Source organism: Montipora foliosa, chromosome 2, assembly GCF_036669935.1.
Source record: "Montipora foliosa isolate CH-2021 chromosome 2, ASM3666993v2, whole genome shotgun sequence".
NCBI lineage: Eukaryota > Metazoa > Cnidaria > Anthozoa > Scleractinia > Acroporidae > Montipora > Montipora foliosa.
This window is the reverse complement of record NC_090870.1, coordinates 22,909,112-22,926,611: the sequence shown is the minus strand read 5'-3', so window position 1 is coordinate 22,926,611 and position 17,500 is coordinate 22,909,112. Positions and strand designations below refer to the sequence as shown.

General features: G+C 37.7%; 2 protein-coding genes across 2 annotated transcripts in view; one reads left to right on the top strand and one right to left on the bottom strand.

Annotated features, from left to right (window-relative positions):
- The window catches only part of LOC137992691 (uncharacterized), a 13,907-nt gene extending 1,108 nt beyond the window's left edge, over window positions 1-12,799 (bottom strand). Inside the window, exons 1-10 of the mRNA XM_068838172.1 lie at window positions 12,599-12,799; window positions 12,372-12,475; window positions 10,717-10,882; window positions 9,928-10,088; window positions 7,485-7,631; window positions 2,970-3,106; window positions 1,754-1,817; window positions 1,590-1,677; window positions 1,168-1,280; window positions 273-370 (exon numbers count right to left, since the gene is read on the bottom strand). Of these exons, the coding sequence (XP_068694273.1) occupies window positions 273-370; window positions 1,168-1,280; window positions 1,590-1,677; window positions 1,754-1,817; window positions 2,970-3,106; window positions 7,485-7,631; window positions 9,928-10,088; window positions 10,717-10,882; window positions 12,372-12,475; window positions 12,599-12,707 (1,187 nt within the window). The 5' untranslated portion in view covers window positions 12,708-12,799. The remainder of the gene's footprint in view (window positions 1-272; window positions 371-1,167; window positions 1,281-1,589; window positions 1,678-1,753; window positions 1,818-2,969; window positions 3,107-7,484; window positions 7,632-9,927; window positions 10,089-10,716; window positions 10,883-12,371; window positions 12,476-12,598) is intronic.
- A 4,249-nt stretch (window positions 12,800-17,048) lies between these two features.
- LOC137992690 (uncharacterized) overlaps window positions 17,049-17,500 on the top strand; it is a 26,152-nt gene continuing 25,700 nt past the window's right edge. Inside the window, exon 1 of the mRNA XM_068838171.1 lies at window positions 17,049-17,500. This exon is cut by the window's right edge and continues 178 nt beyond it. Within this exon, the coding sequence (XP_068694272.1) occupies window positions 17,121-17,500 (380 nt within the window). The 5' untranslated portion in view covers window positions 17,049-17,120.

Sequence of the window (17,500 nt, the reverse complement as noted above, 5' to 3'; positions counted from 1 at the left end):
TCTGGGGATGTTTGGTCGTTTTCAAGGTCGGTGTTTTCCCTCTGTATACATGTATACAGAGGGAGACGCTAAAAATGATAAAAAACTCCCTGAAAATCGCTTAAAACGTTACAAAAACCACACAGAAGACAAGAAGCCTAAAAATAAAACAGGCTAAGAAAATTTTATTCAAAAATTCACTCATATTTTTTTACTTTCAAGTACAGTTGTTTTCTCCAATACTTTTTCACTGATTAATTGCGTCAGTTTGGGGAAACTGTGATTAAACCTACGTCTTCAGTTCAGGGTTCTTATCAAGTCTTGACCGGTGACGCAGTCCTTGAGTCCAGGCAAAAATACTGGCAATGGGGTTTGTACTTGTTTCGTTACCCTGAAGATTAAGAAAAACCTCTTATAATCACCAACAACACAACAAAGGCATACTGTAGATAGCTGAAAGCTCATTTATACATTAGTAGTAGGGTAGATTGTTCACAGCGAATCTAAAGATCCTTTTAAGGTATCAAGCTGTGCTATAACTACTTTTCTTAACTGACTTATTTCTTATCTGGAATGGTGTCAGTTATCAACTTCAGTGTCGAGATGCAAAAGCTTGAATTCACTGGTTTTCCATTCAAAGACACATGAATTGTAAAAAGAAGAACGCGTTGTCCCCTACATTAAGAAGCTACTATTTGGGTGTCACATGCGCACCATGCTCCAGATCGTTACGTGATGTTCTAAATAACAGTCGAGTAGGAAACTACTAACTGTGTGACCCTTTATTGCTAGGGAATGATTTTTTTTTCATTTTTTGACGAATGTGGTAAGCACACTGCAATATCCAAATACTTTCTTGGCCTCCCAGTTTCGATGTTCAGCATTTTGCTTCTGGACTAAAGAAACCTTTTAAGAAAAGCGGCATTCAAAACACCATTAAGTTTTCCTTTGAAAAGGTCAACAACAAGAGGCTAGTTGTTGCAGTTGGATACTTAAGCTATGCCTAATGAAACCAAGTTTTAGACTTTAGAATATTATTATTATTATTATTATTATTATTATTATTATTATTATTATTATTATTATTATTATTATTATTATTATTATTATTATTATTATTATTATTATTATTAAGAAAACATGAATCTCCTCTGAAAATGTGGTGGAATTTGAAGCAGCTGTTTTAACCTTCTGATATTGTCTGTAGTGTCTTGTCACAGTGCCATGTGCAGCCTCAGCCTCAACAGTTTTCCCATCTCCACAAACAAGTACACTCATCATTAAACCAAGGGAACCAAATCCTGAAAAAAGGTGATAAATTCTTAGCTTTATTACTTCACCCTATAGTGGTTCAGTGATCTAACAAGTGAGCTTAATGATTGGCAGTCAAAACTATGGCTTAAACTCCCTCTCTCCCCCTCCAACTCCCACCCTATTAACAACAAACACACACAGGTGCACACACAACATCAAAGGAACACATCAAAGACTTTTTAAGTATCATGAGGAATTGAAGAATAGACATGGAGGTTTTGCCTGTCTATTGACCATTGATAAGGTGGTAATTAAAACACCCATGTTCCTTGCTGGCTTTTTTGTTTGTTAATTACCTTGGGCAAGGGTATCTGATTGCACATCTCCATCATAATTCTTTGCAGCCCAAACAAATCCACCAGGTGACTTCAGGACATAAGCAACCTAAAAAAGAATCACAAATGAAAGAACTGAAGTGTAATCTCCATAACACAAATCCAGTTAATTAGTATTAACTTACCATATCATCAATAAGTCTGTGTTCATACCAAATTCCAAGGTCTTTGAATTGTTTTTCATAATTCCTTAAATGCAAATAAACAAAATAGATAATAAAAAAAAGGTAAATAAAATGCAAAAGTGAGATTTTAGCATAAAATTCAAGTTGCATAGTGTTAGCAAGCAATAATCTCTGCGCCCACTCTTCCGGCAAAATGCTCCCTCAGGCAATTTACAAAAACAACAACAACAACAACAACATTTATTTAAACATGATAAAAATTACAGCAGAGCTGATGTGGTTGCGTATTTAAGAAGTTAAAAAGTACTATTTACAAATAAAGAAATAAATCTATTTACATGAAATTATATGTTTAAGCGTGTCTTTAAACAAGCTTCTGCTTGCGATAGAACATGTATGATTTTCAAGAGAATTCCATAGAGATATGGCTTTTTAGCAAGTGAAGTTCTGATTTCGGCTTCAGTAAAAAAAATGTCAATTTTCTTCGCAGGTTATAGTTAAAATCACATTTCATAAATAGCTGCTTAATACATGTAGGAGTAGGTGAAAAATCATAAAAACAGTTGTGTGCTAATGAAAGCAATCTATATTCGTACAAACAATTAATAGTAAATGATGATGTCCTTATTTGCATAAATATGTACTGTCTTTATGTCCTTATTTGACAGTACACAGATTATGCAATTCCCTATTCCCAATACACAGCTAGCATCTTGCCATTCACCACTTTCTGTAAAACTTCACCTAATGCCCTCTCAAAAAAATATATATATGAATAATTGCATGCTTTCCTCAAATTTGTTATGGCTATCAAGATTTTCCCTTGTGGAGTATAAGTAAATTGATGTGGGAATTGCTGCCTGCAGCACCCCTTCAATCCTATGATGAAACATGTCGTTCTACTGCTCCATTGGGGTACTTGCCTCAAGGACACAATACCAGGCACCATGCTTGCCTCTCGTCATAGGCATGAGGCACCCCCCTTGGTACAGCAGTACTAGCTGAGACCCCTCCTCCGATCTTCATCCTGGTTGGTGAGTTCAAACTGAGCACCAGTATAATAATATTCCCTGCCCAACTTGCCCACCAATATTTGCGTAAACTTTCTTTCTCGCTCTGCTCTGTACATCATTGCATTTACAATACATTTATTTAATAAACTCTAAAAGCTTATAACAGGACATTACTTCCAGACCTACATTGTACAAATTTGTACCTTTGATAGATGTCTTCAAAGATGTCCTTGAATCTGCCATCATACTTTTTTAAGATGGTGTTTTTGGTGCTCATATAAAGAGGCCATTCCTTATTCAAGGCATACTGGAAGCAGCTATGAGCAAACTCCCTGATGGACTATAGCACAACAAACATGAAAATGGCATCACTCAAAAACTATACAACAACAAAAGATTATAATTTACTAGGTAACTCAACTAGGCAACTTTTTTAGTACATGGTTGAAATGTAGTTTCCAATTAAATTTGCTCTGCACACTTATTTGGAGCAATTAGCTACACTCAGGTTCTTCAGTAACCTCCCTCCCAGAAATCACATGCAATAAATAACAGATCAGCAGCACAATAGACATGTACGATTGTGTAATTTCTATAAATTTCTATAAAGTCATGATAACACTTTAATTTGCACAGTAAAACACACTTTAAGGGCCTAAATAATTATGCTTTGCTTGCTTTTAGCTTTGTAGTCAGCATTTTTAGTTATAACCATGATACTTTGCAGCCTCTTAATTTTGTAAAATATCTAATCCGTCCAAATTCATGTTTAACACTTCATAATTATCACAGCAAATCGTCATTTATAGCAAACAATCATATACAGTCAAACCTGTATATAACAGCCTTGTATTAAGCGGCCACCCTCTATTAAGCGGCCAGTTTTCAAAGTCCCGATTTTTTGCTCATGTATAAACGCTGTATTTGTCACCTCTATTAGGTGGCCACCTCTATTAAGCGGCCTCGGCCACCCTGTGGCAGTCCCATGTTTGTCTTTTTTTTGTTATTTTTACCTGTATTAAGCGGCCACCCCTGAACGGAAACTATTAAAGCCATACATACGTCATTTTGTGGTGTTTTGCTGTGTTTAAAATGCAATCCATCATCAGTTTAACAAATAGATTCCATGTTGCCGTGCGTCTGTTCAGTAATAGATCACAGATGACATCAAAATGTGGTAAGAACAAAAAAGTGGCACACGAGGCGATAGCCGAGTGTGTCACTGATGTTCTTACCACATTTTGACGTCTTCTGTGATCTATTACTGAACAGACCCACGGCTACATGGAATCTATTTGTTTTATATAATAAAGAATTAAACTTTATTCGCATACATGTAAAAGCTGATGGTGACGTCAATCGTGCGTCTGTCCTCTAATAGATCATAGGCAAAAACCAATCAAAATCCGTGAATAATGTTTGTTTACTGTAAACTGACAATCGGCTCTTTAGTGTCGTTAACGCTTTGCAGATGTCCGCAATGTGCTTAAGTACAGTACAAAATCACAAACACAAAAAAAATTATCGTTTTGAAGATCAACAGTCAACAGTGGGTTGTTTTACAAAACGTCCGCCGATAATTTGGCTGTCAAAAAGACAAGGAATGTGTAAAGCCGCTCCAATAGCTATCAATGCCCGCAAAGTCGACTTGCTCTGCAAACAAAAGTTTCAAGTGCTGAAGCGCCAGACGTACATGTCCGACTTTTTTAAGACTTCGTTTCCTATCCTATTACTACAGTTACTTTAACTTGAACAGTTTTGTTGTCTATAGTGCTACTTTTAATAAGAAACATTTCCGTTATTTATACACATCGAACAAATATGAAATGACGGAATCAGACATTTTGTTGTGAACTGTTGGTCAGAGAAATATAGTAGTCAGTAACTGTACAATGTATACTGTACATAGAAGATTAGACAATGTTACGTTTATTATATCGTTAAGTTACAAGTTGGCACTGAACTTTGTTTAAAGCCAGTATATCACTTGAAAGAGTGTTGATTGTTCTACTGTTTCCTTGCATAAAGTGTATTTGTATGATACGCCATTAAAATTGACATTAGACCACGCCCAGTGAGTATTTTTAGTGATCCTGTATTAAGTGGCCACCTGCATTAAGCGGCCAGTTTCTCAAATCCCGAGGGTGGCCGTTATATACAGGTTCGACTGTAATCAAAAGTTTTTACCCAGTCAGCAATCTTAAGTTTTACCCATAATGCATTGTGCATCCTATGACTAGTACCTTTTACACACTTTTGGGTAACAAATTGTGCATTTTGAAATATCCTTATCAAAACAAAACTAATTATTAGTTTTTGCCCATCAAACAGCTGTTAATGGGCCTTATGCGTGATGACATCTGACTAACTAATTTCACCACCAAGCCTCGTTTGCACTAAAGTACTCACATCATTTGAACATGCAATACTGCTCGCCCGTGGGTTTCCTTTTCAAGTTTGCCCCTTTGGGATTTAGCTCATGCTAAAATTAAAAAAGTTTGAATTTTCGAATTTGAGACTTGGTGGTGAAATTAGCTAGTCAAACGTCATCACGCATAAGGGCTATTAATGTTACAATGAAACAACAATGTCTTCATGGACATCCCAGGCAACTTGATAAACTTTTGTTTCGACCTCTGCCCCTCTCTATCAGCTCTGAAACACATGTTTTTCTGCTCGTTTTCACGGCTATTTTCGGAGTTGTTATGTAACAAAAAGCTTCTGGAACATACTTGGGAGGTTAACAAGGCCACATGTTGTTTCACAAAGGAATTGTTCGAAATCATGGCGAAATCGTTATGTTGTTACGCTGTCTTTTGCCCGAGAAAATCCTACATGTAGTAGGAAACTAATGAAGAAGCGTTTCACAAGGCTTGGGATTTAGAAAAACTCCTCTTGCGAGCTACTTACTTTATATTTTAACGTGGAAATGCTCATGAACATTCGTTTTGAGATGAGATTCATATGTGTCGGCAATCTGAAGGTTTTGGATCCATTGCGGGCATTTGGGAAGACTTTCTTTGATGCTTTTAATGGCACATCAAACCATGGGGTGCGTTTCACAAGGCTTGGGATTCAGACTTTTTTTTATTGTGTTGGAGCGAATAAGCCCTAGATTGTTCATATTTTCAGGAAAGAGTCCCTAGTAAAGTGAGAATGCCATCTGCCTGATCACCTCATTTTTGTAACTTGTCTGGGAACCTTAATTTAACTGCAGAAGCTGAGAGCAGTATCATGACGACCTAACTATGAGGTACTTTTTTGGAATTTTAACCATACAGATTCTAGTTTTAGAAAGTCGAGTTATTAGGTTGAAAGTATGTTTGGTCTTTGTAATTTCTAGATTTTTCCAAACAATAACGCACATTTTGGTCTAGGTACAGCTGTATATTTTTTATCAAACAGCATTTCATCTGTGTAAATGTTACACGAGACGACCATACCGTATTTACCCGTGTATAAGTCGACCTTTTATGGCCTCAAAAGAAGCTCCAAAAATCGCCCTCGACTTATACACAGGTCAAAGATTTTGAGCCAAGTTCCAGCTAAGTAATTTATTCAAAATTAACATAACGGTAATAATGTTAACGTTATCTTGGGCATAACGACGGCAGTGGACAAAAGCCGACGTAAAAGACTTCAAAATGAATGACAAAAGACTTCAAAACGAATGTAAGCAATTCCAGTTGAAATGAAAAAGGATTTGTCCAACTCTAAATGTTGAAGATACTCACAAGCACAAATATGAAATAGACACTGGAAATTTTCGTTTTCCAAAGGCAGAAAGCTCTAAAAGTCATTTCTGTTTCTTCGAATAAAACATGATCGTTCAACGGCTTAGTAACCTGGCGCAATACCTCGTGTTTGCATGCAAGCGTCGTCACTCGTGTTGGTGAAAATGCTGGTTTGTAATGAATGTTTTTTATTCTTTATACAAACCTGGCAGATTTAAATGCTTTTGCAAACTTCGTATTGTTTGGTTTATGAGTTTTGTTTTGTTTGTCATTTGAGAAATTATAAGTCAAGGACCAATTAAACCTTGCACATTTTCGCATCGTTCGCAAGTTATTTTCAAAGATTGACTCCTGCTTCTGTGATGTTGCATTGTGCTTATCCTCTAAAGCCCTTTATCCTTGAACAACGAAACAGGTGAGTTTGAGGATTACATGTTCGATTTTCTGAGAACTTTTTTCGAAACTCAAGGACAAAATGCCTGCATATACAACAGCTGTTTAACAACAAAACTATTAAGCGCTTGAGGCCCTGATTTTTTCGTGTATCCACATTTCCAGAAATCGAAGAATACAAGATTAGTGTTCCATGAACATTTAACATAGAAATTTTTGCCATCAAAAATGGGGGGTCGACTTACACACGGGTAAATACGGTATTTTTAATCACTTTTGTCAAACAAAAATAAGAGTGCAGTAAATATTCACTAATGTTTGCATATTTATTGACAAACATGTTACCCTTATTTGTGTGAAATCTTACAAATGTATGGCTTATAATAGAGAAGATATTTGGGAAGGCGTTTGTGTCACTCTGATTGTACACATGTATTGTGCTACCGATCAACAGCAGTTTATTGAAGTCTATTTTTTATGGGCCTTTTGGTCAAAATCAGCAATAATTTATTGCAAGTGGTAACAACAGATTAAAAAACAATCACTCCAATACAGGTCCTCCCAATACACTGGTCTACATGTAGTTATTACCTCATCAGTGTTATACATGCCCATAGTCACACCTCCAGTACCAGTAAACTCAAATACTTCAGTACTGAGCTTGCCACTGCCATCAGCTGGGGAAAAGGAGATTTCAAACACTCCAGGCCCATTCACAACAAAATCTCTGGCACGATACTACGACAGCATAAAAAAAGACAGATTGAAAGATAAATTTGAGGCCCTTAAAGTCAAAAGACAGAAAGATGATCAAGCAATAAATACATCAAAATTAGCCTTTTTGTCGATATGGAAAAGCCCAAATTTTTTTGTATTTGTACTTCAATCTATAGTCCAAGTACACTTGGGCCATTATCATTGAATCTTAAATAACAAAGAAAACAAGAAGCAGTGACTTATATGGTATGTTTAATGTGTGGTTCCAGAAAATATCCATATCCCACCACGGAAGGAATTTTACTTAGGCCCCCCCACCTCCCTGGATTTTCCAATTTGTAAGGAACTGATGAGCCCCCACCCCTCCGGAATTTCCGCAAAGTAAGACAAAGACCCCCCAACCCCTCTGGAAAAGTTTATTTTCATGAAAAAAGATTATCAAAGTAAAGAACGGCGCCGACTGCAGGTATGCAATAGACTGTATTCAGAAATGGCGGCTAAGTAATTATTCTTTTGTCTTTATGCTAATCACCCTAAGTAGCCTCATAAACATGAGCAAATTTCAAAAGAATTTTTGCTCCAAAGTGAGGCTAGTTAGGATGATTAGCACGAAGACAAAAGAATAATTTCTTGACCGCCATTTATGAATACGGTCTATGGTCTTCATTTAATTTTATTGAGCGGTCTGGAATTAGAACAGTTGACTACCTACAAAGCAATCTCAACTACACAATATTGCTTATCCCTTAAAATGAAATAGATGATTTGCAAGCTGACAATTTCTTTCCAAACAGCGGATAGCCATCTCCATGGCCGTAATGTTGATGGAATTAACGCCACTTTGCAAGAACGTCAAACTTTCAACCACAAAATAAAGTGGAAACGAGAAGGAGAATAAAAACTCTAGAATCTGAAATTGTTACATGATCGTATACCTTCTGCTTTTTGAAGCTAAACTTTCAACCTTGTACTGTTTTTCAATTGACTGACATGATGCAGAGATCAAAGACTGGGCATTACAGTAAACACCCGCATGTACATGTACAATGTAAGAACAAGTGCATTAAGAACATCAGGCTGAAATTTGGCCAATAAAGCACCATATAAATAAGAACAAATTCAGCGTGATAAATAAAACATGTTCTTAATACAAAGGGAAAGGGTATTAGGATAAGGAAATAACACAGTAAAGTAATTTATATCAAAGTGCTAAGGTGTTCAGGAACAATACAAATTATAAAATCTATTACAAAACAGCATTGTATGTTAATTAAACCTCTTGTAATATATAATTTGAAGCATTTCTGAAAACAATTTTAAGAACATTTTAAGAACACTTTCAGGCTGATTTCTCACTAAGCACCCCTCCAATAAGAACACGATCAGCCTTAAACCTGAAAAAAGTGTTCTTACAACGTATATGTGGGTGTTTACTGTACTAAACCACGAAAAAAGCGAAACGAAACACTAAAGCACCATGTATGCATGACCCCACAATACATTGAATACTAACCGACAAAGGTTGGATTTGAGATTAAATATCGTTGTAGGCCTAATTAAGCCTAAAACGTTATTGCTCCTAATTCATTGAGATTAAGATTAGGACTCAGATTAAGACTGAGGTTAGGAGCAATAACTTTTTAGACCTAATTAGGCCTAAAACGATGTTTAATCTCAAATCCAATCTTTGTCGGTTAGTATTCAATGTATGGTGGGGTCATACATGGTGTTCTGGTGCTTCGTTTCGCCATTTCGTTGTTTAGTAAGGTCCTTGAAGACCACACCTGTTACACAGTCATCTCTCTATGGAGACTGGTAACAAGTATCGGTGGTCAATATTACACAAGCGACAAAGTTTTTGTTAGGGTTAGGTTAGGTTAGGTTAGGGTTAGATTCACATACATAATGCTTTTGAAAGAAAGAAAACCTGATTTATAATGATGTAGTTAAACTTATTTATTTCTTTAAAAATGATCTACCAGATCGGCAAGTAGCAATCTTTGTACTGAGTTCGAAATTAACCCCTTGGAAAGTGATTTTTATCTTCCCACCCCCTTCCCCTCTGAAGTTGCCTGGGCTTCTCACCCCCCAACATACCCGAATTTTCAATTCCATCCATGGTGGGGTATCATGGATATTAATTTTTCTGGAACCACACAATACTAATGTACATGTATGATTGGTATGTGTGTCTATCAAGATATAGATGGTGCATAGGATGTTTGTTGAAGAGCACAAGACAAGTAGAAGAGTTGCTTTCAGAGCAGCAGCAGCATCAATTACACGAAACTGTACAGATGGAAGTGGTGAAACCAACCTGATCACCATGAGCGTGTCTTCCAATGACAATAGGCTCCACCCAGCCTGGCACAAGTCTTGGAACCTTCTGGCAGATGATCGGCTCACGAAAAACTGTGCCTCCCAAGATGTTACGAATTGTACCATTGGGACTACGCCACATCTTTTTCAAATTGTATTCTAAAACAACAAAAGACTGTTGCAATTTTCTGGTTCTGGATGCCATTTTATGATCAATTACATTATTATTGTAGAATTGAAGATTCATGAGACATGACAAACATTAATGACCTTGTCTGGATATAGACTGTATTTGCACACACCAATAAACATGGTAAAGTTAGTTAATTGCAATAATTCCCATACATTATCAGGGACGTACACATGTAGCTAAGAATAAATTCATCTGCTTGAAGATTCTATTGAGGCAGTAAATTCATGCTCTGAGCATCACAGAGACCTGCTAACAAGATTGTTCCCAGTGTCTTGCAACACCCGGCTTTCTTCAAGATGGTGAACACATGAAAAGAGAAGACACGCACAACAGTACTTAAAACAACACTTTCATTTCCCGTATCGATAAATTCTAGTGATATTTCTGTATACTAACAGATATTCAATTTCGAATGACTTTTAAACTTTGTGGAGAATATTTTGCGATCTTCTCAGTTGCTTCGATTGATGGCCAAAATCCAGCTGTCGATCACCCCTTTCTCAAGCGGCAATTTTCACCGGCAGCCCGCGCTTAGCGACATCTCTGCATTATTCACACAATAATAACAACAACTATTACAATTAACTCCAGCACCTTTAACTCTTTCTTCGTCAGGAGTGATTGTTGCACATTTAATTCCAACATTGTATTGTTTTATGGCTTCTGCAGCCTCAATGGTCACCTTGTCATCTGTAGCATCACGATGTGGCAGCCCAAGATCAAAGTACTTGATGTCCAGATCAAGGAACGGCAAGATCAACTAACAAATACGTGAATGGTGCATCATGAAACAATTTGTTGTATACCATGCTTCAAACATTGACCCCATTAAATGCTTACATTGTCATTCATTTTTTACTCATTTTTTGCAATAGCAGCTGAATACAGTTGACTTGTGATCACACCAACCATTGTCAAGTACAGTGATGCCACATGAACTTGATTTTGTCAAGTTTATAGAGGTATATTGTCGTATCTGTTTTTTCCATAGTACAGGCTTTTTTGGGAGTACTATTTGACCTTTGAGCAACAGTGCTACTTATCATATTCATGACTAACTAGATGATCTTAGAATGAAAGTTACTGACAACACAGAGACTTGAGAAATTTCTGGTTGAACATGTTCTGCATACAAATACGCCCTAATTCCCTTCAAAACTCAAAAAGTGTTGGAATCTCTGCAGGTCAGACCTGCAATTTAGATGACCACTCGATCGAAGAGCCAAACTCAGAGGATAAACACCTTATAGACCTTGTTCCAAAATTGCCGCTATTTTAGTATTCTTTTGTTTCATTGCAAATTGGCCCATTTGGACTCGCTTTCAAACGTAAAATTCAAAAGAATATTTAACCGTGAAGTAGGTCAAAAAAGCCAATTTGCAATTACACAAAAAAATATTAAAATTTGTTGTGGACTCACTCGGCGCACAACATTTTGACCACTGTGATGACGAATATTGTTGTCGATAAGAGTTCAGACAACGCTGAACCACTTTTGATTTGTTAAATTTCGTGAATTTCATTTATATTTTTATGTGAAACGTGATCGTCTCGCATTTCGCGTGAACGTGAAAGAATTTTGGATATTATTCGTGACGTGTGAAAAGGTGAAATATTTTTGCGTGACTGAGTTTTACAAAGTGGTATAGGGGACCCTCAGAAATCCTACAACATAATCTTGAATGCAACAAATGGTCAATCCAAGTTATATTGAAACAAGTATTTATATTTTTGTGGCAATATCCTAAAATGAGCATTTTTCTCTTCAAGAAAATTATTTAAAACTTCAAGCAGGGTACAATGAATGCATTAATAGCTTTCCTGAATGAAAAATAATTTCATGGCATGTACATTGGCTGGCCAAGGAGGAGTGAAGCATGAAATTTAAAAATACATTAAGAAAAATTGATAATTACTGCAAAAAGATGATTGAAATAAACAAAGAAATGTTAAGTTTCAATTATTTCACAATTTCGTCACAACATGAAAACGCAACATGATAGCTAGCTTGCGTGTCGCGGAGCAATACCTCACAATATTCCCAAATAGGTCGAGACTATTAAAAATATAGTCATCTCTACCTGACATGGAGCTTTCGCAAATTTAAGCTTAAATTATGAAAAGCTTTCAATTCCATACGCTCGTAATACGGGTCATGAATCTAGTAGTTTCACAACTGATAGCCTCAACAATTATTAAAACTTTGAACACCTCCCAGCTGGACGATGTTTTGTGACTCCAAATCTTACCCGGTCCTTGATCATTTTCCAAATCACACGGGTCATTTCATCTCCATCCAATTCTACAACAGGGCCATCAACTTTGAGTTTCTTTCCATGTCCATGGTGGCAAACTAAAAATAGAAGAGCGAGTTACTCAATGTTACAGCAAGCGAGCCGATTGAATAACTTAGCACGTGCTTGGAAACGTTCGTGTCAAGTTTCCTGCAGATCTAGGCTAATAAATTAACACTTACAGTTCTTCTGCTGCCTTTGAAGTTCAATCGATGGGCAAGAAACAAGACGATATAAAGCATTTCGGCTTCCTAAAAAACAGACACGGAAACAACCTACAACTGCCGCCATTTTCTGTCTCTGGCTGGGAGATGTGTTAATGTGCAACCTGAGCCACAACCAAGTCTGAGTTAATAGTCTGAGTAGATACACACATTGTTTCTTATCTGTTCTCTGATTGGACAACGTGTCTATTAAAAAATTAACTCACAAAGCAAATTTTCTTCTTTCTATTGTTATTCAATGTTGTTTTCACTTTCTGATACCTGAACGGTAAATGTGGAAGGATAAGAGGAAAGTGAAAGAACATCATATTAGTCCAGAGTTAGTAACTGAAAACCTGAGATTTAGGCAGCGTTTACACGAATGCGGTTTCATTTGTAACCGCATCGATTTCGATGCGGTTACACCTTCTGTTTACACGACAACGATCGAGACTGTTATCGAAACCGTGTCGATTTGACACCGGTGCCAAAATTGGAGCGTTTTCAACACGATGCGGTTTCAACTGTCGTGGAAACAGCGAAAACCACATCGATTTGAATACGGTTACTATTTTGGCGCAAAATTAGAAGCGCAATGGACTTACACTGGGTTGCCTGTGGTACGTGAACTGCAGCGTTCCAGGCAATTTTTTACTGGGTTGCCAGTATAGCAAACCCAGTCGGGGTCTGCGTTTAGTTTGCTTGTTTATTTGTTTTCTTTTTTTTCCGTGTCGGTAAAAGTCTTGCCTGTCACTCCCCTGCTAAGTGGTGTCTTTGTGCATAGCGCCTTCTACGCGTATTTTCTTAGGATCGAGAGGGTAGTGGGAAATGCGTAGATTTCTCTGGTGGACACAGTAGAACGATTAACTTATCCGGCAATAGCGTCGAAAGTCATGTAACGCGAATGGCGTTTTAGTGGATCTTTGAACAAAATGTACCCTTATGAAGCTCAGTAATGGCAAGTCAATTGGATATACAGGCGGTGGAATCTTATAAGCGACGAATAATGGACTTCGACAACAATCTATCGCCCGTCGAGCCGAAATCAAAGTGAGCTGTATTTCAAATATTTTACCAAGTGTGCTGTTATGTAGAACACTGAAACCGAATGGAAAATTCTGTGGTAACTTATGGGTTCAGCAAAGACAGACGGAAATAACTTGATCGTCATACTCGCCTGGTTCGTTTGGCGGAGAAAGTATCAATCACAGCACAAAATGTACAGGAAATCGTTCGGAATATCGGCGGAGAAATACGCTGAACCTTTCCCAAGTATCGTTGCAGTCGCGTATTTCCAGATCCACGTAAGGTGTTCGATTCGTTCTCTGTCTTTGTTGAACCCATAAGTTACCAGAGAATTTTCCATTTGGTTTCAGTGTTCTACATATTTGAAATACAGCTCACTTTGATTTCGGCTCGACGGGCGATAGATTGTTGTCGAAGTCCATTACTCGTCGCTTTTAAGATTCCACCGCCTGTATATCCAATTGACTTGCCATTATTGAGCTTCATAAGGGTATATTTTGTTCAAAGATCCACTAAAACGCAATTCGCGTTACATGACTTTCGACGCGCTATGCACAAAGACACCACTTAGCAGGGGAGTGACAGGCAAGACTTTTACCGACACGGAAAAAAAAAGAAAACAAATAAAACAAACAAACTATAAACGCAGACCCTGACTGGGTTTGCCATACTGGCAACCCAGTAATAATGAAGCACAAAAAGGGTCAGCAAGCTTTCATTCAAATAATTCTTCACTGTCACATTTCCAATTTGCAGAGTGGAGTACAAAATAAATGTAAATTGCCAGACAACTTAGATGCGAAAATTGATTCTATCAAGCGAGTTGATAAAGGTAAGTGAGTAAGTAAGAACCTTTATTTGACTTCGAATTACAGATAGCAACCAATTATGCTACTAGTATTGGCCTTTTTCATCGAACGTTTCGAATTTATTTTTTTGTTGCGTGACAGTGAAAATGATCGTAAATTTTTCAATGGTCGAAAAACTATCGATATGGAAGCTGTGGTGAATCAATTCCCACAATTCAGCCACCCCTATTCACATGACAGAATATTCTACTTCTTTTCCCCTTGCACATCTCTGGAGTAGTCACATGCGCCTCTCGAGTGCCTATGTTTTAATTTGCCAAGTACAAAACAAAACAAGTAAATGTCTCTGCAGCCAGTTGCTCATTCATAACAACGCAGATAATGTACCAGTGAAAATCGCTTAATGTTCACAATTGCAAATAAATTCAACAGGTGACATAGCTATTCATAAATGGCGGTGACATTTATAATTCTTTTGTCCACGTGCAAATTAGCCTACCAAGCCTCATTTTAAAGCAAGAATTCTTTTCAATTCACTGTATGGTATGGAGGCTTGGTAGGCTAATTTGCAATTCGACAAAAGAATTGTAAATTGACCGCCATTTATGAATAAGGTGTCTAGGGGTAGTATGTACATGTCTTGGAACTGGTTGTTTGAATGGAAATTACGTGGGCGTTATGTCTATCAGATAAACTGGTTTCAATTGTAATTAATATGGGTAAGTGAAAAATGGTATTCATCTGCGTAGGTTCCAAATTAAGAGTGTTGTGAATAACAGCAAAATATCAGCAAACGACATTAAACGAGTCACGCTGAAGCCCTAATGTAGAACCCATCATTTAGTTGCTCTACTGCACGTTATAAATTCTGATTTTCATCTAATTCTGTTAGAGGTGAGGCTGTTTCACGTCTCTCGCTATCTGAAATCTACTCCTTCGCGTTTGTGTTTATTTTTTATTGTTGCAGTTGTTTTGTCCCAGAGGGAGGTCAAATGTATTGCTCGGAAGGGTGTAGTACATTGCTTTTTGCCAATGAAATCACCGCCTCCTAATTCTATTGTCCATTTGCTGTACAGAAAACTAAATTCTTCCCAGAATATAACTCGGATACCTTTCAGGTATTCCGAGTAATAAGTAACTAAGTTACACGTGCTGGGCAATAATAGTTGTGCAATGTTTGGGAGTCATGAAATATTCGTCAAAATTTCACAGACACAGGCGTTACTGGATCCTCTAGCAACAAGGTGATTGGTTTGGAAACGGAAAGAAATCATACGCTTCAACACCCTTTCCAAGCGTCATTTCACTACTAAACAAAAGCATTTAACTGGAAAACGTGACAAGTAAGGAAATATCTCATTATTATTCTTCCACCATTTGAAGAACTATTGTAGCTTTAGTTAAGTGAAATATTTTGCAATCACCAACAGAGTTTAGTTGATGTCAAAAGCGATTGTACAATAGGAGCTTGTAACATTTTTGTGCGGGCATACGCAGACAACCTTAAGGATGCGAGAGTGCGTGAGGTCACGTTATTTTGAGACAGTTTTAACGGCAGATTCAACTGATCGAGGAAAATGTTCCATAAAAACTTCAAATCGCGATGTTTCTTTTCGAAAATTCATTTTATGGACAGACAGATAAATAAAGTTCATTCACCTACTATTTTCTGCGTTGTCCTGAGTGATTTGATGGTTTTTGGGACGCTTCGATTTTACATGTACCACAGGTAGCCCAAGCTCGGTATACGATTTATAGAATTTGTATGGGAAAATTAACTTTGAGCTTGTAAATGCTAAAATAAGCTGTAAATGTAGAAATAAACTTCGCTTATCTCTACGTACAGTTGTCCTCGTCTTTTCTGTGCAATCAGAAGGCAAACTGTGTCCATTTTAGCCGGGTTTGTGGCTTTCGAATTTTTACGATGTCGTTAGTTGTCATTTCCCCTCATAAAGGCTGGTGATTCGCGGCGACCTCGTCCCACAAATTGCTCTCGCATGACAAAGCAACGGTCCGAATCGCCGTAAAAACACCACAGCCTTAAGGCCAGATAAATTTCCTATCACATCAACTCCACTCTGGGACCACACAACGATTTTTGGCGGATAAATTCCAAATAATGTTCGGCTTTCTACAATCTTCCCATGTGTTCAGCCAGGAGCCCATCAAGCTCCTGGTTCAGCTAGATGTGTGGCTACGGCCGTTATAGCTGGATGGCGATCGTATTACATTCTGCACTCTCATTGGACAATTTGAAACACTTGGCCAATGAGAGTGCAGAATCTAATACTATCAAAGTTCAAAAGTTAGTTTTCCCATACAAATTCTATAAATCGTATACCGGACTTGGGCTACCTGTGGTACATGTAGCGACGCGTGGGATCTGAAAATATTTGTTAAATATGAATGGACGTCTCCACTGCCCATCCTCGTCCCACCCTCCTATTTACCCTCCTTCTTAAACCCTCCTACCTAACCCTCCTACTTACCCTCCGAACTTCCCCCCTTCCCCACAATGCTTTGTAGATTGAACTCATTCTCGACCCCAGTGCTTACGCTGCTTTCTTGTCTACTCTCCCTGACAGTCATGCGCACTAAAAGGGCTTCAGCTGGAGTCGAGGGGTTTCCTCTACTTGCTTTCATCGTCATCTGTAGTCGTGTAACCCATGTATTCTACAGGGAGAAGATTGCCACGAGTCGCTCCTAAAATTAGTTCCCGACTCTCTGTTTTATACTTACAGAACAAGCCTTTTCATGTTTTCCCAGGCGTTTTAAGTTGTTTACGAAGTCGACGAATGAAGATGAGTAACGCTCGTCCACTTTCAAGTTCGGAAGTTCGAATGGACCTAAATAAACTTAGAGAAGATTGGGGAAAACGTTCCTTTGACGTTTTGCAAATGACACACTTGCTTGATCACGACAACCATGAAAAGAGAGCACAATTTCGTAAAATTCTGTCAGAGGATTCACTTATGACACCTAAATACAACATTTCTGTGGACGAAGAGAGAGAGCTGGCGTTGCAGAGACTAAAGAAACTTTGTGA